The following is a 23,893-nucleotide window of genomic DNA, read 5'->3' on the forward strand; positions in this document are numbered from 1 at the left end:
CCTACATTTTTCTTCTTTACAATTTTCCTCCTGCCTTTCTCACTTGCACCATTAACTCCTGGAGGTCGTCCAGCAGTCATTATCTCATACACATGTGATAACATTTAATGCATCACAAATGCTCCTAGTTAGAGTAGACAGAAAGCATCTTCAGGGCAGGGACCATTTTCCCTCTATTCGGTACTGTGATGGGCACAATGATGGCCCATAATATTTCTTCAACCATAATTTGCTTACTGTTGCTATGGTTAGTTTTGTTCACACTCAGTGTGTTATTAAAAGCTATTCACTCCCTGATGTAGAGTACCAGCCTTTCACTGTTGTGCCAAGATTAGATTAGTAGCTCAGAACTCAGGGTAAGCTGTTTATTCCCTTTTTTCCAATTATCAGTCAATTTTTTCTTAATATACTCCGTCTGCTAGGAACATTAGACAGCACAGAATCTAGGTAGTTTAGGGTGGAGGAAGTGGCCAGCTATGGGGAGAAGAGTAAATAGATTGGGCAATTAGACTAGTGCAGGGGATGAGGGCCAGGAAATGCTCGTAGGTGACTTTGGTAATGGGAGTTTTAGTTGCATGTAGATGGCTGATGCCAGATTGAGGGGACACAGCAGTGTTGAGATACAGGGAAAGAAGGCACACAGGTGACGGGAGCTCTCTCACTGGCCACAAACACAAATATTTTGGGTAAAAATTGCAAATGCACCTAAGTCACTCTGGTCCAGATTCTCATCAGGATTTAGTCACCTAACACCTATTTTGATGGGCCAAGCTGTTATTAAAAACAAGGATGACTGAGTGGAATCTCTCCACAGCTATTCTATTCCCTTTAGAAATCCTGTTGTAACCACAGCACCAACTAATTCACTCCATACCCAACTATTCCCAGCTTTGGGAACTGGTGGGAAGAAAGGGGCTGTGGATAACGCATATATTCAAATATAGTTCTAGGTCTTATCCTGTTCAGCTGTTTCAACATCATTCAAAAAGATGCCTGTGAAATCTCTGGCCTTGCATCAAATTCCAAGATACATTTTAGGACAACATTAAGATTCTCATTGCTACTGTGAAACCTGAAAGCATTTGATGCAAACTTTCCATTATTTTAATATCAATAATTCGTTCTAGTCTGACGAAAGCCTCTAAGGTGTTTCATTGTTGTACTGACCATGGGCGGCGGGTATCAAAGGCCAGGCTATGGCTCCACCTATTTCCCACCTCACTGCCCCTCTTCCCTGAAGCCGGCAGGGGCTCAGCTGGAACTTGGTCCCACCAGTGGCCAGGGTGGTTCGGGCCAGCCTGGGGAGTTCGTCTGGCTGTGGGAGTGGGGCGGGCTCGGGGCTTTGATGGGCATGGCCTCAGGCAGGGCCGGTGGGGTAGCTTCCCATAGTACTGACACAGCATTTGCATCTATTGCTAGTTCTACTTTAATGCTTAAATTCTCCATGTTTTGGAAGGATTTAATTGACCCTTTGGCAAACAAATCCATCCAACTCCATCCTCAAACAATAAGGGTTCAGCTTTCATTAACTACAGCCGGAGCTGTGTGTGCATAGCCAAGGGCAGACTTGAGCCAAATGTGATTATACCCTCATTTGCCATTCATGCCAGATAGAATTGTCCTTTACCCATTTTTATATTCTTATTAACCCACAGAGGTAGATGTATAAGCCTGGCAGTAAATGTTTACGGGTTCTAAAAGGAGTTCATCATTTATTTTGGATCGTCTTTTAAATGGCTGAATTCTCTTTCTGTGCAGCTCAAGAAATGGTGGAGGAGGAACAGCATCTTTAGTTTTGATTCAACTCCCCACTCGCCCTGTTGTGCTCAACCTTATACTGGCACCCTGACGAGATAAAGGAAACACCTTAATAGATCTCTTTGAACAGCTGATTTTTGTATGGGGACATGATGAATTACCAGCGTGTACATCTGCTGCTTTGTTCTTGAGTAAATTTAACCAAACAGAAGAAAGAAAAATTGGGCTTCCCTATACAGTAAAAAGCCAAATTGTGCCATTGGTTCTTCATGTATAACTCCCAATACCTTCAAGGGGGGGTTAAGTGCATGTAACTGAAGCGTAAATTTAGCCTTGAGATTCTGTTCATGCTAAACTGAGATCAGTTAAACTGGTCATATATAACAGTCTGGGGAAAATTGCCTCTGTTCTTTCATGGTTCTGGCCAACCATTGTAAGTAAAAAACACAGCTAAGGAAAGAGGTAAAGACATGACCTCAAAACCTACAGTGGGATTTAGTGGGGGTAAGTAGTATACACCAGATGGATCTTTTAAATGAAGATGTTTTACTGTCTCATTCTATAAGATACCTAAAGGGGAACCGAGACCTCTTCCAGTTTAGATCATTACACTGATCCCCGGGAACCAGTCAAAGGGGAATAGATACAACCTTTTCTAAAAGTAGAAAGTACTAAATTTGCCTACTCCAGCACTAACAAGGATGGTTGAACCTTTGCTTCTCCTGACCTTGGGTTATACAATTCAGTGAGCAAGTAGAACAGTGCATGAGCCAAGACCAAGTCCTGCTGTACACATGGCCTTCATGCCCATGGAATGTAACACTTGACAAATTCAAATTTTATCCTCTCAGATCTCCTGTGAGGTAGGGAAGGGTTGTTACCCACCCTGGAGATGAAGAATCTCATCAGAAAGATTACCCCCAGACAGCACATGAATCACATGGCAGATGGGGTAACTGAATCTAGCTCTTCCAAATCCCACTTCAGTCAATCACAGTAGAAGACCTTCCCTTCCTCTATCAAAACTGCCATGCTAGCATAGACCAATTGTTTATCTAGGCTGGTATCCTTGGTTTAGACTTCTTCAGAGGAAAGTTACAAGGAAAAATAGGCAGTTTGGATTAAAGCAAGTAAGGAACACGGAGGGGAGGAGGGATCAAGAGAGAAATTTGAAAGAGCCAGGAAAGCTTGAGAAAAGATATTTGAGTAATGACAGCAAAGGTTTAAAAATGGAATGAAAGTAGTACTAAAGTCCTCAGTGCTGACAGCTGAATCTTCTGAGACTTTAACATGATGGCAAAGAGCTTTCTGTCCTGGATAAATTTCAGTTACAATTTACGACCTAAAATTTTCGCTGTATACAGGTATTACCCATAGATGATGATTTGGCCTGTTAAGTTGCTGGATGTTGTTAAATGAGTGCTACTTTCCATACCACTGGGCTGTTTCTCTGATGAGAGAAGAGCTTCTCAGATCTAGTTTATGAAGATAGTGAAGTGTTATTTGACTTGGCTGACTGGGAGGGACCCCAAAGGCTGGGCTGCTTTTAAGGAAACTGGGTTTTGGCTTCTGTGTAACCAGTAAAGTATCATGGAAGCAGCTTTAGGAACGGACTGCTCCATTCTTTGCAGTTTGCCCTAACTGAATAACCTCAATGTGGCCCCCCATGACTCCAGTCACAGATTGTTTTGAGAAATGCGGACCTTTGGCTCTAAGCAGGCTGATAGGGGAGAGGCCCAATAATGTCAGAATGATTGCGTTCACTGTTCAATTTCAGTATTGTATGCAACATAGTATGACTTTAATGATAGTTGTGAGCACTCAGCACCATCTACTTTCAGGTCCTGAAAGCTTTGCCATTGAGTTCCCAGCAGTGCAGAGGTCAGGACAGTGTACACTATGAATTCTGCAGCAAAAGTCTTTGTAGCTACAAGATAATTAAATTGCTTACCCAGGAATGGCTTAAGACTTCCTTGCTAAATATTTTAATCTGTTTAAAGGACACGAGACTGTGGTATCAAATGCTCAGACATTAGTATTTGTTAAAATAAAAATGCTACTAACTTTCCAGTTATGATGATTTCAATATAAAATAGGTTTGGTTAGGGTATATTGGAATTACTTAACTTGATTCAACAGTGTTTTTTACAACTTACATGGCCTGCTTTTCTATCACAGTGGCTAACAATTCCTGAAATTATGCCTTTAAAGAGCAGTTACACCAGTAGTTAATTGTGGTAGGAATAAAGACTCACAAGCAGTTTAATATGGTTTTATTTTAAGTATAATAGTGCAATATTTACAAAGTTATATTCATAAACACCACCACTTGGGTAAAGATTGCAGATATCCAAAATGCCAAATCATGAGAATATGGTTTATATATATACACAAACACTGGAATCAGTCATTTAAACAACTTTGGTTTTTACCGGAGGGAAGGTAGTGTTAAGTGACTAAGAAATTAACTAACCCACTTTCAACTGGTGCCCAAGAGAAATCCAAAGCAGAGCTTTGCATACAGCAGTATGATTAATAGACAAGTATTGGGTACTGAATCTTTTTGGTAATATTTTATTAAAGGAATTTGACTTCACAACAACAGTGGCTGCTAAATTCCAGTTTGCTGACAGTTGATTATAAAGCTATATTAAGAGTAAGGCAAAACAGAATTTCAAAGCCTGCTACTTTGTGGAGCTGCTATAAACTACTAGAGGATATCAGTAACTACAGGTGTGTAGATGAGGAGCCCCATGCATAAATGTTAGGGAAGTCCCTGGATTGCCTCTAATTAATGATCCATACCTTCTTCGACTATTTTGATTAATGGGGGAGGCTTAACCAAAGGACTAATATATATGGATTTCAACTCTCTATGAATACCCTGATGCTATACCACATTCCAAAACCATATACCTTTAAAAAATTAAAGCAATATGGATAGAGCCTTACAAAGCAAATACAAACTTATACTCCCTAACATTTACACATGTGAATATCCCATTGACTTCTGTTAGGGTGAAGTGGGTTAGCTGAGGTGCTCAATCCTGCAGTACTCACATGGGGCCTATGCATGTGAGTATAAGCTGTAGTATCATATCCCCGCCCCCCCAGTTAATTCCATGGTCTCTATATCAAACTGCAGCATGGCCCTGGCTCTCTCTAGTCACAAAAAATTGTTAAAGGAGAACATTGAGGGTTCACCCACTGTAACTAGTAAGAAAGCAAAGTATACCTGTTAGCAAGGCCTCACAGACTACACAAGATGAAGAAATTATTCTAATTAGGTTTTAAAAAATTTTTATATGTAAAACTTGAATACGCTCAGAAGCTGAATTTACTTATTCCCTGTTTGAAAGAGTCTTCTGTTTATGATATAATGACAATATCACAAAGTCAGGATGACCATTTCAATTAAGGCATAAGCAGCAGGATCCCATGAACTAACATAGCTCATGTTTTTATGCATATATTCTTGGTAATAAGGAGGCAGATTTAAAATGCAGATTTGCTGCTAACTTTGATTATTCTCCGTTTTCTGAAAGCATCAAGAGGTTCTTAAATGCCAGTTTGCAAAGGAGAAAGCCTGAGACTGGTTTCGGTACCACACACTGTACCATTTGAACATTGTAGGGTACCCTTCAACAATGAAATCAATGGGTTGTGCCCAACAACCGTAGCACTGAATTTGACTCAGGGTGAGTAATATTTAATCAAGACTACAACAAGAGGCACAAAAAACATCAGACTAAAATATCAGTAATCAAAGCACACCACATAACTACTATATATACACAAGGAGACTATTATAGTATGTGGGAATGGGGGGAACTTGGGTAATCATTAAAAAGGCGTGGTTTTGTTTATGCAGGTTTTTTCAGTGTGGTAAGTGCCATTGTTTTCTATAATACATACACTGGAAGTGGAAAGAGTAACATTTGTACAACATCCACTTCCTATTCATACGATATAGGCATGAACATATCTTGCCCATGCACACGCAAAACCCCACTAATCTAAATGTAATTACAACCTTTATCATATTAAACTTCATAGTAGCGACAGTGGATTTTTTTTTAATATTTGAGGGGAGAGAGGGTGAGTCAGGAGAGAAACATGCAATACCAATTTGTTTAAATTATCACAAAGGTCTATCCAAGTAGCATAGTGCTAGTATCATTTGGTCACTGACCTGGCCCAGTTTCAAAGCAATGACTGATGTTTTTTGAAAAGGGTACACTAATAGTGACACTATAAAGAAATTGCATGGTCAATAAATAGTTCATTTTCTGCTCTCTCCCTCTCCCTCCCCACACACTCCAGGAAAAAAAACAACAACAAAACTCTCTCTCTCTTGAATGGAACTACCGCTGCTGTGACTATAAAATTACATGTAAATCATTTTAGCATTTTTCCCCCCCCAAACGTGCAAAACAGCTACGTTCCTGATTTTCTTCTCTTTGACTAGTGCATCATCAAAGGCCACGGTGTATAAACAAATGTATTTCTTTTCACATATCACCACCTCTGTAGCAGGTTCTGTCACTCTCGCCAGTTAGTTTCGCTGGAAAATTACAAAACAAAACTATTATTCAAGATTGTTTTGATTAACATCACCCACAACCACCTACACTTTGTGCTGCCTAACTAAATTCAAACTTTACAATTTTTCTAAAATGTAGACAAATTCACTCAAAAGCATGGGTGGCTATAGTATTGGTATAGTAAAAACAACTACTGTATAATTGCTCAACACAGCTTGGGACCGTATTTCAGTTTTGACCTTAAAACCCCAGTTACTCTAGGAGGTGATTTTTTAAAGGTGCCTAACTAACCTGTGTGTTTTTAAAAGTCTTCACCCAGTATCTTATACAAATATGGAGTGAAGAATTTTGATTTGTACAAACGGGGCCCAGGAAAACATTGAACAATTCATTTAAAATGGTCTGTCAAAGCAGAATTTGCCTTTAGAAGTGAAAGGTTGTTGCACTGACCCCATTTTGCTGTCTGACCTTATTGACATTTAAAAAAATGTAGATGACAGAAATTCACACTGTATAATGGTCTGCTCTCATGTTAGATCATTGCTGAGGGAAAAGAAAGTGTTGATTTCCAAAGCAGGAGTACAGATACTTCCTATGAAAGAGCCTTCCGCCCCCCTGTCTTTATTTCAGTTATACCAAATGACTAACATATTTTATCGCTTTAAGGGATGCTGGTAAAGTTATTCATTGTCTCATATGAGCAGATGCATTCCTATTGGTTTAGAAAGCAGTCCTTATGTGTACTCGGATGAATCAGAACAGCTTAGCCATGAGTTACAGAAATTCAGCAGTACATTGTACTTACTTATAAGTTGGAATATTAAATTATCAATAAATTAGCATCAGCCAATAATCTTACTGGCTGCCTCTAGTTCCATTTGTGCTCTGCACAAAGATAAAATTGGTTGAAACCACCCTCATCTAATAATTTAGAGTTCTCTCTAGGCCCAGGGTCTGGCAGTTTCCTTGAACTGGCCTTCTCAGTCTCCAGGGGCAGCAAAAGTAGAGTTAGTGTCTCCTAATACTTATGTGGGTGGTACATGAGAGCAGGAAATATAACATACTAGTGTGAAGGAGGAATATAAGGAGAAAAATAGGTAGTCTACATGTAAGATAAGAACACAGACCATTAAAACAATAACAAACGGGTGACAAACCCACAAAGCCAAGGGAATTCTCTACTTGACGAAGTCAAACAGTGCAGAGACACTATGGAATGTCTGAGCATATATACTCAGGATAGTACTTAATTGTGGAGATCCTCCTCTGGTAGGGGTGTGCATTTATTTCTTAAAATGTTTGGTGGTTGCCTTAGCTCAAAACTTCTTTGCTAAAATGTGTACCTCATAAAACTAAAACAAAAAAAGCTATTACCTGTATTAAAGCAATTTTGTCACTCTACAAGCAAGTTCACATGGTAACACAGCTTCTGCAAACATTCTCAAATTGCTACCATGACCACACTGGGTAAAGTGCTAGATTCACCAGTGTGTAGTCATTAAGCTATCAGTGTGCAACTAATGTATTGGGAGAACTGTAGCAATACCAGTCAAAGCAGATAAAATATATGGCCACAAGACTAGCTTAGTATTTAAGTTAAATACTGTAACCATTTCAAATCTAGTTTTTCAAATAAATACACCAGTGAACAGAAAATTAAATGCACCATTAAATCTTAATGTGAAATATTAATTTTTTAAAAATTATAATTGGTCAAAAGGCAGACAATTTTTTTAAAAATTTGACAAATAGAAATGTTACTTAATCAATAGCATTCCCCCCAAATACTATTAAGTTTTTGTACCAACTGTCAGATAAAAAAAAAATAAAATAATTTCTAAGTAGAGGAATAATCTGCATGTTCGAGCCTGAGAATTTCCTGTTAAAAAGTGATTATTTGGGTTTCCAACAAAACAGGAGAATGCTTAAAATCAGAAGTAGTTTTTCATTTCACTTTGTATACTCTTGAAAAAATACTCTGTTTTTAAAAAGAAAAATCTTCAAAGTCTAAAAGTTGGGCCCACACTACTTGGCAATGTCCCTTTAAATATAATCAGCAAAAGAGAGGAAAATCATTAAGTGTCTCCCCTCTTTTTGGCCCATTATAGTCCACAAAGGAGACTCAACGGTCTACACACACCCTTTCCCTCACAACCAGGGGGAAAAAGTAAGAAGTCTGCTTGTTTTTTACATTATAAATTCAGTTCTTGTTTACCCTCTTTTTACTAGAAAACTCTGTAGAAGATAGGAGTATTAGGAAGCTTATGACATCACAAAGTGGTACCTGATCAACTGGAAAGTGTTTTTTGTTAACACCTATTTAATTCACACACTTAACAACTGGTGGGAGGGTGGGGAGCTCTTTTTTGTCATGATTTGATACCTCTAGCCCTTTTGGTAAGAGGTAAGAGAGGTTGCAGTTTGCATCTCTGATTGTTACAAAGGAGACTTCAGCTAAACAAAGATTATAATACTTGACATTTATGCTATTTCCAAGATAAAAAATAGCAGAAATAATCCAATATTTAAACAATCCTATACACCTTTCACAATCCTTCTTTATACCATACATCATAAAGCAGTAAAAAAAAGGATACAAATGCATCTGTCTTCAGATCACCTATAACATTCCAGTATAATGCAATATAACTTAAAGATTGCACCCTTCATGCGATCTGTATCCTATGCTGCATCATATATTAGCAGCATCCTTGGTACAGGTGATTTTTAATTTTAAAATCCCAGAGTAAACGTTAATTAACTGGTCAAAATCTACAGCAGCAGGTAACATTTGACTCACCATCATTCTAACATCACTCCTTTTGCATCTTTAAAAGTCAAGCAGAGGATTAGTAATTAGCCAAGCAAGTAATTAGAAATGTTACATGATTCGTATTCTGATTAGTTTTAAAATAGGTATTGAGATATCACTACTTCCCAGTATGCCAATTAATGAATTTCTGAACAGCCTAAGGAAGACAGGTTTCAGGGCCACCCTTCTTCCACTGTAAAAATCCCCCACACCAGGCATTAACAGTGTTTCCTTCCCATATTGTTTTACTCCACCACCATGGGTCTTCCCAAACCCAAGAGATCACAGAGAAGAGGAGTGAGATTTTGCCTTATCCCACTGTGAAAGTCCCTTATCCCACTTAAATTCACCTCATAAAGAAGACTGGGTCAACAACAGCCTTCCTGGAGGAGCATCCCTTTTCCTCAGTAAGGCGTGGCCTTTTTGCAAAGCAGACAGGGATATTGTTCCAACTGTGATGCTACTTTTGTTCTAAAGCAGTCAGCTATCAATGGCTAGCAGGTGTAGACAGTACACAACACTCCCTTATGCCCAGAGTTGCAGGCATCACACAACAGCGATACATCAAACTCTTAGTGGCTCAGGGAGCTGGATAATTTGAGACACCTTACCCAAAGCAACAGCACTCAGTGCTAACCAAAATTGTGACCCATCTCTAAAAGGCTTTGTATAATCCCTTAAGTAAAAATATAAGATTTTGGTTACCACCTACCATTAAGTGGTTCTTCTACAGCTTTCTGTAAAATATTTAAAAATATTTATATATATATATATATAAAAAAAGCCTTCACATCTATTTTTGGCTCGCCACAGTTAAATTACTCTAATTGACATATACAGTAAGTAGTGATTCTACAAAAATGAAAGAAGCTGAAGATTAGTAACTACGGTTATGAAAAACAAATCCACCAATAATTGCACTCTCGTCATGTTATCTCCAACCAGATCAGGAACCTCATTTTCCTAGTGAAATGTGTAGAGGTGGCAAGAGATACACAATGAGACACACTACTTGTAAGTGAAGCAGCAACGACTTTTCTCAATATGATCACTGGCGCAGGAAGCAAACAGCACCAACATTAAAAAGTACGAGTTAATAGCTCTACAGGAGACATCCCAAATTTTATCTAGTAGGGAACTAACCAGAAGCAAAGTAATATGGACAAACAGGAAACTTGATAGATTTTAAAAGGAAATTGATTAAGATTGACAGTCTCAAATACACACCCTTTCCCCCTGGGCCTCAAGAAAGTGTCAAGAGTTATTTTAGAGATGTGCCCCTAATAAAAATAAATCACAGGCCTCTGAGTGCAAGGTTACCATAGCTCTTCGGTTATAAAGAATTAAAAAAAACTTTTAATTTTAAAGGCAACTGCACATCTTTTTATAAACCCCTTTAACCCACAGCAATATGTGCTGAATTTCTCTTGATGGAGGCAAGCAATCCTAACCCTGATTTTCAGACCAGAATTTCATTGGGCTTCTAGACTCCTGTGTACTTTACTGTACCCACAAAACAATCAATCTGTCTCTCTTTGGAATCATCCAGTGCCAAATGTTGGGGCACCTAGCCACAAGTCCATCCAGTAATTAGACATCCAAAATTATACGGATTCTGCAGTTGTAAAAAGGGCCAGTTTGCATTTGATTACCCTTTGGAAAACAGGGTAACCACAATTTTAGGAGGCAATTGCACCTAGTATATTTAAAAAAAAAAAAAAAAAAGGCAGGCTGCAAAATGAGGATTACTTTCCTTAGAAAGATTCAAAAACATACACTTATTCTGCATGACCTAAAGATAACAGCCACTCTGCTTTCAGATGGCCTCTTCAATATTAGGGGTATTGTAAAGAAAATTATAAAGGGTATAGCATTTGTGTAGCTGGGAAGCCAAAAAAGTGCTAGACCTTCAGTGTGAAAGAGACTGCAACAAAGAAAAAATAATTGGAGTGTGTGTGGAGGAATAATTTATTAAAGACAGACTGAAATCTTGTTTATTAAATGTTTACACGTCTATTAGTGTCAACAAAGGGTGCACTGTCAACTGAAGGTATCCATACAGCCACACAAAATATGCAGCATGGTCAGTGGAACAGCAAGCTTCCTTAGACAGCCTGACTACCCAATGGTCCTTCCAACTCGAGTTGGATAGGGTAGCTCTGTTTCCATTCAAATCCTTGGCTTGTCAGATAAGTTAGCCAGCAAGGGGACCAATTACAGATATCTGGAAGTAGATAATCAGGAACTGGACTAAGCCCACCAATTCAATTAACACAGACTACTGAACAGCTACCATATAGCAGTGACTTTTGCTTGCTACCAGTCTGGTCTGAATTCAAACTAGTGGTGAAAGATGAGGTATGGTAATGAGATACTGAGCCTAATTACTCCAAATTTATTATTTTTAAGCTTACCCTTGGAGGTTGTTCTTTCTTGCTGTAACCTAAAAATATTACAGAACATAAAAATGAGCACGTTATTAGCTACATAAAAGAATTCAACATTTAACTGAAGAAAAAGACAAAAGTTGGAGGAAAGCAACAACAGTTAGAAGGAATCACATCTTTGGTTATCCCAAACTACTTTGTGCGATTTATAAATTCTAGAATACTGCATCACTCTTCTGAAGAGGGGATAAATGTTCCTAGCACATGTTCTCCGTGTATTAATTCAGCTAAAGCACTTTGAGATCATGAATGAAAAGCATTACACAAGAGCATTATTGTTGTTACTATAGCACTCTTGTGTTGGGAGCTATTGTTTCAACAATGATACATTTGCTATTTGTTTGTCCAGCTCACCACATAAAAAAATCTATCACATGAATACTGATCTTGCAATGGGATTTCACTGTAATAAAATCTGCTCCCTACCTTCCAAAACCATATCTAATAAGACTGTAGCAGCATAATCTGGTGATATAAAAACCACAAAAGTGAAGCTAAATAGTTCAGATCATTAGCATGTTGCACGAAAGCCAAACTCTGCCCTGAGATATGCACAATGCCCATCAAAATCAACGGAAGTTGTGTTAGGGTTACTCTGTTGCCTCTTCTGGTCTCTCTCAGTTCACCCCCTCAGGTGTCAAGCTCCATGCCTTTACACCTCCTGGGATGGAATTCTCTGATTCTCCTATTGTTAGGCCAGGTCCAGAGTAGAATACCTTGGGTATGAACCATGATAACTCAACAGGTCCAAGGGAGTTCAGCATCTGCAAGTCTTCATTTTGAGAGCTTGTGACCAATGGTTAATACAGGTGACCAGATCAAACCATTGTTTAATCTTAGCAGGTGACCAGATCAAACCATTGTTTAATCTTACCAGTATAATATAAGAATCAAGAATTTTAACACAACAAAGGGGCTTATGTGTCTTTCTGTTTTACCCTAATCCCCACAACCCTATGTTAATGGGCCAGGCATGTTTGCTTCTTCAGACCATTGTGCAGAATGACGGTCTCTGTCAGTCTTCTCTCAACAAACAGCTGCCTGGCAACTGCCTCCTCCTCTAGAGAATAACTTTTAACAGTTTAGTGTCCTTTTGAACCGTTTTGGCTTCTTGCCTGAGCAAAACAAGTCTTGTAACTTTGGCTGGAGCCTGGAAGTAGTATCTTCCTAGTTCACAGCTCAAGCAATGTCACTTAATGACTTCCACCTTGCTTATGGGGAAGTGGTTTATCTAGAGTCACTGGGATGCCTTCCTGCTAGTTTCCTAGCAGCCTTGCTATTAAACTAAATTACCATCTGAATATAATAAACATTTCAATAATCACATATAGCCATACAGTATTTATCCCAAAAACCAAGTCACATACAAAATAAAGAACATATTACATATGAGCCCCACAACTTCCAGTCTGCACATATCCAGAAGCAGAATTGTCCCATAACTACATCTAATACACATGAATAAAAAAAGTTTTTCTCCCAAACTAGTCCCTTCCACCTACCTCAATTTTCCTTCTGCATTTAAGTTTCCCTCTGCCTGGATCATTTTACCTACTCACTTTTTGGTCACCCCCTGGGGTCTATTTCCTAAAGAAGTTTGCTTTTTACAGGTATTTATTGTATATTCCAAAAGCATATCATTAGATTATATACTTTTCTGATTACTTTATTCTGATACCAGTACTGGTTGAGGAGACCAATTCATGCAATGAGAAAAATACAAATCAGGCTATGTTAGTAAAACCAATTCTAGAGTTATCTTGCTGGCCAGAAACTTTCCCAGAAGTTTAGCTTTGAAAAAGCATAAGTGGGCCACATTGCTTACTCCAGGAGTTCCCTTCACAAAATATCTACCAGATGTTCTCCCCACTCCTCAAGAAAAAGGGTTTTTGGGGAGGAAGGTTCACATGAAGGAGGGGAATAGGTCATAGATCAGTGGAGAAAAGGAAACTGGTGTCTGGAATTGAGAGACCTGTATTTTTTTAAAACAACGTAACTTATCAGATCGCATGCTATTTTTAAATACAATTATATTCACCTACAAAAAAAAGTGAATTCAGGGAACAGTTCTTCTGAACATTCAGATTAAAATACCAGAAAAAATGTAATAAAAAAATATGAGGTGCTACTTACCCGAAAGAATCGCATAAATTAGGCCAACAAGTGCAATAAGAGCCATAATGGCTAAGCCAGCAATCACAACAGCACCATTTTTTGGACGGCATGCTGTTGAAAACGAATTAAACATTTATATTATTCTATTTTAAGCAGGTAAAGGAACATATAAGATGTAATTTCTCACTGAATTTTTTCTGTTTATAGCATGAGCGTTCATTTTCAACTAGTAAGGGACAATAGCCTAATTTACCTATTTTAACAATATGCAAAAAAAAAATCCTTGTAATTTTTGAAATGTTATTTAACATATACAATTATAGTAATCTGTTGCATTCTAAGGGCATTTTTAATTATTCAGTGTTTTTCTCCTTTAGATTAGAACTTCTACTCCCTATTTGCAATACTGCGCAAATTTAATACAATGAAAAATAATTTTGGTGAGAGACATAATTAAGTACATAGCAAACGTTTTGGGCCAAATTCTGCTCTTCATTACACAAGTCTAAATCTGGAGTGGCTCAAAAATATTCCCCAAATTCACATCGATAGAGCTGAGAGGAGAACTTGGCAGTTAAAATCTAACCTAATCCCCCACCAAAATGCCCACTCGCCCCAGCCCCAATTAAGAAAAGAATTTAAGTTTGACTTCAGTAGGGCTACTCATCTGCTCAAAGCTAGGCATAGGCTTAGACTCAGGGTCTCTAATTTCTACTGAAATATTTAAATGTTGAATGTTTAAAAAAGATGTTGAACATAACATTCAGAAATATACACAAATTATGCTGTCTTATGCTGTAAATGGGTACTGTGAAAGGGACACCATCAATTTGGGAAAATATCACTTCTGTTTGAAAATGTTGCTCCTACTATAATAAAACCACCACCTAAGATTACGATAAATGAAAAAGATTAGCAAAAAAGTTATCAGTTTATTTAATTGTTGCATTTGAAAGCATTTAGGCCATGATTCTGCAAACACTTACATGCTTAACTTCATGTATTTGTGTAAGTGTTGGCAAGATAGGATCATAGTGTATAGTCAGATTGACTCTTTCACCTCTATAGTCAGTTTTTCCTTTGCTAAAAGACCCTTTGAAAAACAAAGCAACAGAAAATCCTTATTTTTCTCAAAGGAGCTTTTTGTTTGTGATATTTTTAAAGTCAAGATAGTATTTAAAGGATGCTCTATCAGAAGCAGGATTTTTTTTTAAATTAGGCAATTAAAAAAAATCCAAGTTAACATACTTTTTGAAAACAAATTCTTGAAGCTATTTGTAAACAGTTTTTGAGGCCAGTGCAGAGATGGTATATTTTTTCCTTTTTAAAGAAGATCAGTTATTGAAAACTCTCCATAACTTTTCTTCTCAACCCCCAACCACCATTTAAAAATAGTTACACCCTGTTCACACTGGCCAAAACAGCAATGCTACTTGACACCATTTTCAAGAAAAGTTTTTGAAACTGTTTCTTAACATGGTGCATTTAGTAGAACAGAGGCATAATTCTCTCAAGTCAAATTCACATTTATGCTTTCTAGGATAAGTCACTTCAAGAAATCTACAAGAGACAGTATTCTGTATGAACACAGTTCAGTGTTCTACCATTAGTAGAGCCGTGCACAGATACAAAATTTGTATCTGCATCTGATCTGGGAGCCGCAAAAATGGTCTGCTGATAAAAATCAGATATCTGCGGATTCCCAAACACACTGCCAAGGTTGGACAGCCCTAAATTTGCCCTCTCTTTCTTCTGAGATTACTTTGCTCTGTGTTTTACTCTTGAAGAAAAAAGCTTCAATTTTTTGCTGGCCTACTAGAAAATAAAAGCCAAACGTTAATCAGTACAATGCAAGCATTCTTCTGAGTTTACTGTTTAATGAATTCGCGTTCTTGCTGAAGCTCCTGTGATTCATTTGCCTCAACAATACAGTTAAAACCTACACAGCAAAAGCAAAGGTTTGACAATGTACGCTACTGATTTATTCATTTAAACATCAGATATGGATTCTGCCTCTGTGCACAGGGCCGGCTCTGGCTTTTTTGCCGCCCCAAGCAAAAAAAAAAAAAAAAAAAAAACCTTGCAGAGTGGCCGGAGCAGGGTGCAGGGGGACTCCCTGCGCTGGTGCCCCGGCTAGCGGGGGAGAGAGTGGGGGGAGAGAGAGAAGGGGGTGGCCAGGGCTTCAGTGGGGCGCTGTCAGCGGCCCTAACCACCGAGCTACCTGCCGGGAGGGCTCCGTGCCGCGGTCGGCTGGGAGGGAAGGACGCGGGCTGCCCTGACGGGCTTGCTGCAGGGCGCTCCCTTCCTCCGCCCACTACAGGGCGGCCAGAGCGGAACCAGAAAAAAAAAAAAAAAAACGGCCATGCCACCCTAGGATTGGGTCGAATGCCGCCTCGTACAATCTGCCACCCCAAGCACGAGCTTGCTCGGCTGGTGCCTGGAGCCAGCCCTGTCTGTGCACGTGTGTGTTCTTTTTAAGATTGTGAAACAATCAAAACAACACAGTAATGAGGGTCAATGCTGGTTGTAGGTGACTCTCTAGGGTATGCAGTGTTGCAAAATAAGTAGTAAATTAAAGCAATCCTTTTTTTAGGCAACTGCTTGCAGGATGCAGCCATGCTGGATAGTCATACTAGTGAAACTATAATATGTAACATAATGCCTTTAGGCTATTTTTCCTTCACCAGATACAACAGTAGTAACACAGCAGTCCTAGAATACATTTATAACAATTCTATTGCTAAATCATGAAGCAGAAAAGCCATTTTACAAAATATTCCAGTGTTAATGTGCAAGTAAACTGTTCCCACTAGGTATAGACAAAGGTAAAAAGAACAGATACAAAAAAGTATTTTGTGCAAGAGACTCATTGTTACACCAAATTGCTAAAATTAAGTATATTTTCTTTTAAAAGAAGGTATAATGCTTACCTGTAATGCACAGGCCAAATCCAATGACAGCAATCAAATAACCAAGTGATTCCAGAATTACCACACCAATTGCAAATGATAGATTATTCTCATAAACTGGGGGGAAAAAAAACAAATATTCTACTGTAGCTTTTGAAAGGACAACAAAAGAAAACGTGAGGTTTGTGACCCAAACTGGACTAGGAACCAGGATCTTCTGAATCCTAGTCCTGGCCAGCTTGTGTGATGACTAAAGAAATCCTGAGCCAAAGAGGTAGGGCTTTCCCTTAAAGGATGAGGTACACAATAAAAAGGAAACAACGTAAGTGGAAAACTAAACAAAAAATCCCCCCAGGTTGTAATTCAATCCAATCCTATGACCCTGGATGAGGAATCTGAGCTACCCAAAGACATTCTACCCCCAGCTACATCTCCCAAGCAGCCAATTCAGTTCTTTTCTTCAGCACTTAAACCAGATGATCTCAGACTATCCCCTTGTTCACAGGACATTAGGAAGACCAGGACCCCAGCACACTGTCACCGTGCCTATTTATGAATGACAAACATCATGTTATAGTTAAAAAAAAAAATTTTGATTCTAATAGTAGATTGAGAAGCTTTTAATGAGACCGTAAATAAATGAATCCTCACCTATCTGAAGCAGAAAGTACTGACATGGCACTAAAATCACAGCAGGGAGTACAATTAAACCAAGTCCAATTTGATTCTCTGGCTTAAAGTCATCTGTAAAGAGTTGTACAAATTAGTAAAACAGAAAATCATGGCTGACATTAAGCACATGCAAAGCAATAACCTCTTGGGATCCTCACACTTTTAGGGGTCTGGAAATCCCATGCAAGGTCTGCAACTCACTTCCTGACCTTTGATCTCTTTAAGCAGTGGGACAGGAGGAGGAAATCAGTTTTTGGCCTAATTCTCCCCTTCCGCAATTTGGAGCTCTGCAAATAAGGCTGCCCTGGAGCAAATCCAAATGGAGTAATACATTTTAAATAAACACCCAGTAATTATATAACCCATCAAACCTTGGTGAAGATTTTGTACTCTCTTCTTTCAACTGGCCAGGTTCAACCTGGAGGTTTGGACTTCCGCTGGGACTGTAAATATTTATTCTGTACATAAGGGAGTCTGTGTCCGAACTTGTTTAAATACCAGGTTCTGGAGAAAATAACATTCCTGGATGGGATATTCCGAGCCCCAGGTATAGGAGTTTTGTTTAATATACTGTGTTGCTTACAGTGATAACATTTGGTTCAGTTCTTTTCTCAGTCCTGTTCATCCCTCCTTAAAAAAAGTTTCCATTGCCTATGATCTTGTATATTTAATACACCTCTACCCCGATATAACGCGACCCGATAAAACACGAATTCGGATCTAATGCGGTAAAGCAGTGCTCCGGGGGGACGGGGCTGCGCACTCTGGCAGATCAAAGCAAGTTTGATATAATGCGGTTTCACCTATAACGCGGTAAGATTTTTTGGCTCCCGAGGACAGCGTTATATCGGGGTAGAGGTGTACTATCTTGTCTCCTGATTCTTCCTTCTATGATGGTGGATGCTCTTGGTAGCGAAGTTCACTAAGGTTTCTGAGCACTCCACACACAGATCCTACTGAACTTCACTTAGATTAAAGACATTGTTCTATTCTGGTAAAGTTTGTGGCTCAGCCCAGTCAAGTACTGGACCAGACCAGTTTATGGGTTAGTATCCTAAGAGGAGGAGAGAGAATCTCTTCTAAGCCAGTTCCATATATATTACCACATATGGGGCCAGATCCTCAGCTTCATCAATTTACAACAGCTCAGGATCTGATCCATTATGTTGGATACTGATATTAACATGTTTTGATATTGCTTTGTGCAGATTTGCATATTAAACAGAGGTCTGCAAATATGGACAAAGATTAAACTACTTTTTGAGCCCCAGTTTATAAAAACTGAACTCCAAGTATGAAATTTAAGCAAGCAACCTCTTATAAACTCCGAATTACCCATTAAGAAATCAGAATAGAAAGAGAGTATACATTTCAAATGGCATCATTATCAAGAATCAATAAACCCAAACATAAGTGTTGCTTTTATGTTTACTAGATTTACTTTTTTAAAAAACAAAATCCAGTAAATAATAATACTTAACACTATACAATCTATACCACTTAAACACATTTTAACAGATTTTTATATGTCTTTGGACTCAATCCTGCAGCTGCTCTGCATTCAGAAGTCCCACTGACATCAATTGGAATTCTGGGTGAGCATGGAACAGGAGTTAAAAAGCCCTTTAATTACCGTATACACTCGATCATAAGCCGGTTTGTTTATAAGCCAACCCCCCCCCCCCCCCCCCACGACGGATAAGTAAAAATGGAAAAAATTTTATGACCCATTCATAAGCCGACCCTATAATTCAGGGCTCAGCAAACTTTGGCTCCCAGGCCATGAGGATAAGCCGCTAGTGGGCTGAGATGGTTTGTTTACCTCGAGTGTCCGCAGGCACAGAGGTAAACCTAAGTAAACAAAGTGTCCCGGCGCGCCAGCTGCTTACCCTGACAGGCCAGGACAGCAACTGGTGGGGAAATTTTTTGGGGTGGGGGAGAAGCTGGGGGTCAGTGGAGTAACCCCTGTGACCACCCCCCACATGACCCCACCCCAGACCAGGACCCCCACACACTCCCAATCCCATCCCTTCCCACCTTATCTGGGGAGGATGTCTCTGGCCTGGCTGAGCTGTTCCTGCAGGCTGGGCAGGGCAGCTGCAGCATGTTCCAGCGGGCTGGGCCGGGCGGCGCGGCCACAGCTTGCTCTGGGGGGCAGAGCCGAGTAGCACAGCTACAGCCTGCCAGCCCCAGAGTTGCAGCTGCTTCAAAGGCTGGGGGGAGAGCAGCATGGCCAGAAGCGGAGAAATTCTAGCCCCGCCTCTTCCCTTCTGGCTGTGCTGCCTCTCCTTGCTCCCTCTGTTGGGGGGAGGGGCTGTATCCCATCTCTTCCTCTCTATACTCGTTCATAAGCTGACCCCCTTCTCTGGTGCTTCCCTTTTTTACTAAAAAAAAAATCGGCTTATGAACGAGTATATACGGTAAGTCTTTTAATCTACATATGAAATTGATTTTCTTTTTGCAGTTTAAAAATAAAAAGAAACTTTCAAACTAAGAGAAACATCTACAGTATGTTTAAAGAATTAGAAATATACTTATCCAATATTTCATATTTCCTTCGGATTTTTTGGAAGCTGAGCTGATTCTATCGGATTATGCAGCTAAGGACTCAATCCAGAAACCACTTATCCATAATGTATAACTTTAATCAGACAAGTAGTCTTCTGTGACAATCACCCTTGACTTTAATAAATAACTTTAGTCACATGTATCAGTGTTTGCAAAATCCAGGCTTAAGTCAGTACTTTGTAGCTATGGAAGTTATACAAGCAATTTTTTTCCTCCAGGATCTACATAGTCGTACTCAGATTTTGGCATTCTTCTCTCATGATAAATATGGAGTCTGCTTTTACATTAAGGGGAAAGACACACTAATAGCCTGAACTTACACAACTAAAGTCAATAGGAGTGCTATCATTGACTTTAATGGGAGTTCTGATTGGCTCAATTCTTAAATTATAAACATTTTGACTCCACCCTCCAAGGAAACTTACTCTGCAGCTCATGGAATAACACTGATCTACCCTGTAACTACTAGCCCTTGCTTCTGGATAGTTTTGGGCACTTCAAGTAAATTGCCTTGCTCTGTCTCTCTGTATGTGTGCACAGACAGCAATACAAACAAACAGAAATCCATTAATTTCTCAACTGCCTCTCTCTCTGTCTCCAACCAAATCGAATACTACAGTGCAAACGCCATACGAGTTACACAAGCAGAAGTCTTGGATTGTTGTTAGTTCTTTTGTTTTTCTGGGAAGTTCTGTAACAAGGGAGAAGGAGCAGAGTGTGCAACCAGAAAGGAGCAACACGGGTGCAGAAGCACGACATTGGGGGAAGAAGAGAGAACATTCTTCAGAGTGCAGCCTCCATTGTTGATTTCAACACCTGGTAACTGGAGCAAAAACTGCCATGCATGCAGGTCATAAAGAAGGCCCTATTTGGGAATATTTCCAAGAAATTCCTGTACCCCTGGATAAAAAAAAAACCCGAACATGTGCCAAATGCAAACAATACAACGAGAAGATGTAAGGCCCGGTTGCCAGAATGAAACATTATGAAAAATAATCCTCAGAAAGCAAAGACTTTGAGGATGATGATGTAGACATGTCTGAACAATCAGGATCACGTGGTTAGTAAACTTATTTTTGCACTAGTCTATGGACTGCCTATGAGATCTTACTATGCTAGTGAACGATAACTTAGATTGCGGTCATAAGTTTGTGTTTTGGGTGGATTACTTATGAATTTCAAAATGTTTGTGTTTAAAATATAATTGACATGTTAGTTGTGGGAGTATTTATCAATTAAATTTTTACTGTTACCGCTGCACTTCTGAAATGATTTTTTATTGCTCAATATAATCAAATATAGTAGGTGAAGATTTTCTGTTTAAAAGTAGTTTTATTAGGCATTTATTAATTTTAACATTAAATTTTTTTTTCAAGCTGTCTGGCATGTTTGAGATAAGCATTTAAATAGATGTAGATAATCCTTATGATTTATTTTCACTATACAACTGGGTTTAGAATAAACTGTATCATTTAAACAGTGGTACAAACAGCTGCAATAGGAAGAATCTTTCATTTACAATTTTTTTTTTTTTTTTTTTTTTTAAAGCAAGGCACTGAATAATAGTGAGTGAGAGTAACTTTTTTTTACCATTTTATTTCAGGATTCACTTATACATAAGGAGTTAAGAACATCCATCATCTGAATGTCTACAACGTCAGAGCCATCTGCTGGTAGCACCAGCAGTGCTGCAACTGAACATACATCAGACAATAAATTACCTATATTAAAAAAAACCAACAACAACAACACCACCACCTTCTCTTCATCATCCAGTAAAATCATGGATGAGTTTGTAATCAGGACCAGCTAGTCCATCAAGACCCCATAGACTGCTCAGTTCATTTATGCAACAAATTCTCCCTTTCATCTTGTTCGGAATAAACTTTTCAATGACATGCTTCAATATTAAGATGAAGGCTCCACTCGGCAGAGCAGACATTACTGAAAGGTTGCTGGATACAGTGTACGAGAAGGAAACTGAGCAGCGTGCAAAAAACATTGACAAGAAATTCTTTAATCTGGGTCTTCATATAGGAAGAGCCAATAATTTATGCTTGTGTGGCAACAAAAGATGGGGTTGTCAACCTTATAGAAACAACTGGTACCCCAGAATACTTAAAAGTATTAAGAATACTTAAAAGTAAAAGTAGCAGCAGCAAAAGCTATAACAAACTGAACAAAAATTCAAGTGTCAAGTGCACAGCTTTTCACAGCAGCTATCCTTTAGTCCTATGTTGACTAATCTGACTGAAGAGAAATGTAGAAGATATGCTAGTTCTGTAGCCTTGGACAAACTGCAGAAAGATAGCTGCTGTATTGCTAATGCTGTTGACATTTGGAAAGTCAAGAGACACGGAAAAAAGAAATACTCAGCAACAAACTTAAATTTCAGGCAGTAAAGAAGTGGATGGATCAAGCACTTACTCCACCTCATTTTCTTGCCAGTATTCTCAATTCAAAAATGAGGAGAGAGTGGATGAGGTCTATTAGTTCTAAAAGTTTGAAGGACAGTCACAGTAACTTAGGAAACTACTGTCATTTTCAAGAGACTTAGGCAAGTAGGAACTTAAGCTTCAGTCACTTGGGCATATTCCAAAATTTTTCCAGGCTGACCTGAAATAATCAGTTTAATTCACTGATTACTGTTAATCTCTTCGTTCCTTTAATAAATTATTTAGTTGTAAATGTGAAACATGTTTTGATAAAATAAGTTCATGTATCCAAAACATTTAAGGTTGCTTTATTTAATAAAAGTAATTTTATATGCTGTTTTGTGTTTAATTAAATTTCAGTTACCATCCTAATGCAGCTTGTCACAAATCATGAAGAAAAAGTTAATTATCTAGTAAATAAGCAATATATCATTCACCATTTTCTAACATTCTTTATTAATTGTACATTTTGAGTATCTGTAAACAGTAAGCTATATAACTTCTTAAATAAATGTATATTGGTATAGCATACCCTATGCAGCAAAAAGAGGAACCAAATCTATTCTGTGCAAAGACTCTGTTTAGTTGTAAATCAATATGTTTAATGGCTATACAAACTAATGAGAATGTACCTTTCTTTAGAAAATAACTGAAGGACAAATGGAAAAACTGATTAAAATCAATTATTTAAATTGAGAGTTTCCACTTGGTGATTTAAAACCCAATCTACCCTGAATCAAAGAGTAATTATCAATGGTTCACTGTCAAACTGGGTGTATATATCTAGTGGGTCCTCCCAGAGGTTTGTCCTGGGTCCGGTACTATTTTATATTTTCATTAACGACATGGGTAGTGGAGTAGAGAATATGCTTGTAAAATTTGTGGAGGATACTAAGCTGGAAGGGGTTGCTAGTACTTTGGAGGACAGTATTAGAATTCAAAATGACCTTGATGAATTGGAGAATTGGTCTGAAATCAACAAGATGAAATTCAATAAAGACAAGTGCAAAGTACTACATTTAGGAAGAAAAAATTAAATGGACAACTACAAAAGGGGAAATAACTGGCTAAGCAGTAGTACTGCTGAAAAGGAATTGGCGGCTTATAGTGGATCACAAATTAAACATGAGCCAAAAATGTGATGCAGTTGCAAAAAGGCTAATATCATTCTCAGATAATATTAACAGGAGAGTCGTATGTAAGATAGGGGAGGGGCAAGTGTCCAGCTCTATTTGTCACTGGTGATGCCTTAGCTGGAGTACTGTGTCCTGTTCTGGGGTGGCATACTTTAACAAAGATACGGACAAACTAGAGAGAGTCCAGAGGAGGGCCACAAAAATTATAAAAGGTTTAGAAAGCCTGACATACGAGGAGAGGTTAAAAGAACTGGGCAAATTCTGTCGTGAGAAAAGATGACTATGGGGGGGCCCAATACCAGTCTTCAAATATGTTAAGGGCTGTTATAAAGAGGACAGTGATCAATTGTTCTCCATGTCCACTGAAAGTAGGAAAAGAACTAATCACTTTAATTTGCAGCAAGGGAGATTTGGGTTGGATATTAGGAAAAGCTTTCTAACTATAAGGATAGTTAAGAACTGGATTAGGGCTTCAAAGGGCGGTTGTGGAATCCCCA

General features: G+C 38.6%; 1 protein-coding gene across 4 annotated transcripts in view; it reads right to left on the bottom strand.

Moving 5' to 3' along the window:
* Nucleotides 1-4,016: 4,016 nt before the first annotated feature.
* CD47 (CD47 molecule) overlaps nt 4,017-23,893 on the bottom strand; it is a 44,479-nt gene continuing 24,602 nt past the window's right edge. Inside the window, exons 5-11 of one of the 4 annotated variants that reach the window (XM_034790579.1) lie at nt 17,237-17,329; nt 16,607-16,702; nt 13,695-13,787; nt 11,529-11,557; nt 9,827-9,851; nt 9,103-9,130; nt 4,017-6,322 (exon numbers count right to left, since the gene is read on the bottom strand). In XM_034790579.1, the coding sequence (XP_034646470.1) occupies nt 9,105-9,130; nt 9,827-9,851; nt 11,529-11,557; nt 13,695-13,787; nt 16,607-16,702; nt 17,237-17,329 (362 nt within the window). In that variant the 3' untranslated portion in view covers nt 4,017-6,322; nt 9,103-9,104. Of the gene's footprint in view, nt 6,323-9,102; nt 9,131-9,826; nt 9,852-11,528; nt 11,558-13,694; nt 13,788-14,620; nt 14,770-16,606; nt 16,703-17,236; nt 17,330-23,893 lie in introns of those variants that run through there. The other 3 variants (XM_034790578.1, XM_034790596.1, XM_034790587.1) reach the window with 3 other exon arrangements.

The sequence above is a fragment of the Trachemys scripta genome, chromosome 1, assembly GCF_013100865.1.
Source record: "Trachemys scripta elegans isolate TJP31775 chromosome 1, CAS_Tse_1.0, whole genome shotgun sequence".
Taxonomy (NCBI): domain Eukaryota; kingdom Metazoa; phylum Chordata; order Testudines; family Emydidae; genus Trachemys; species Trachemys scripta.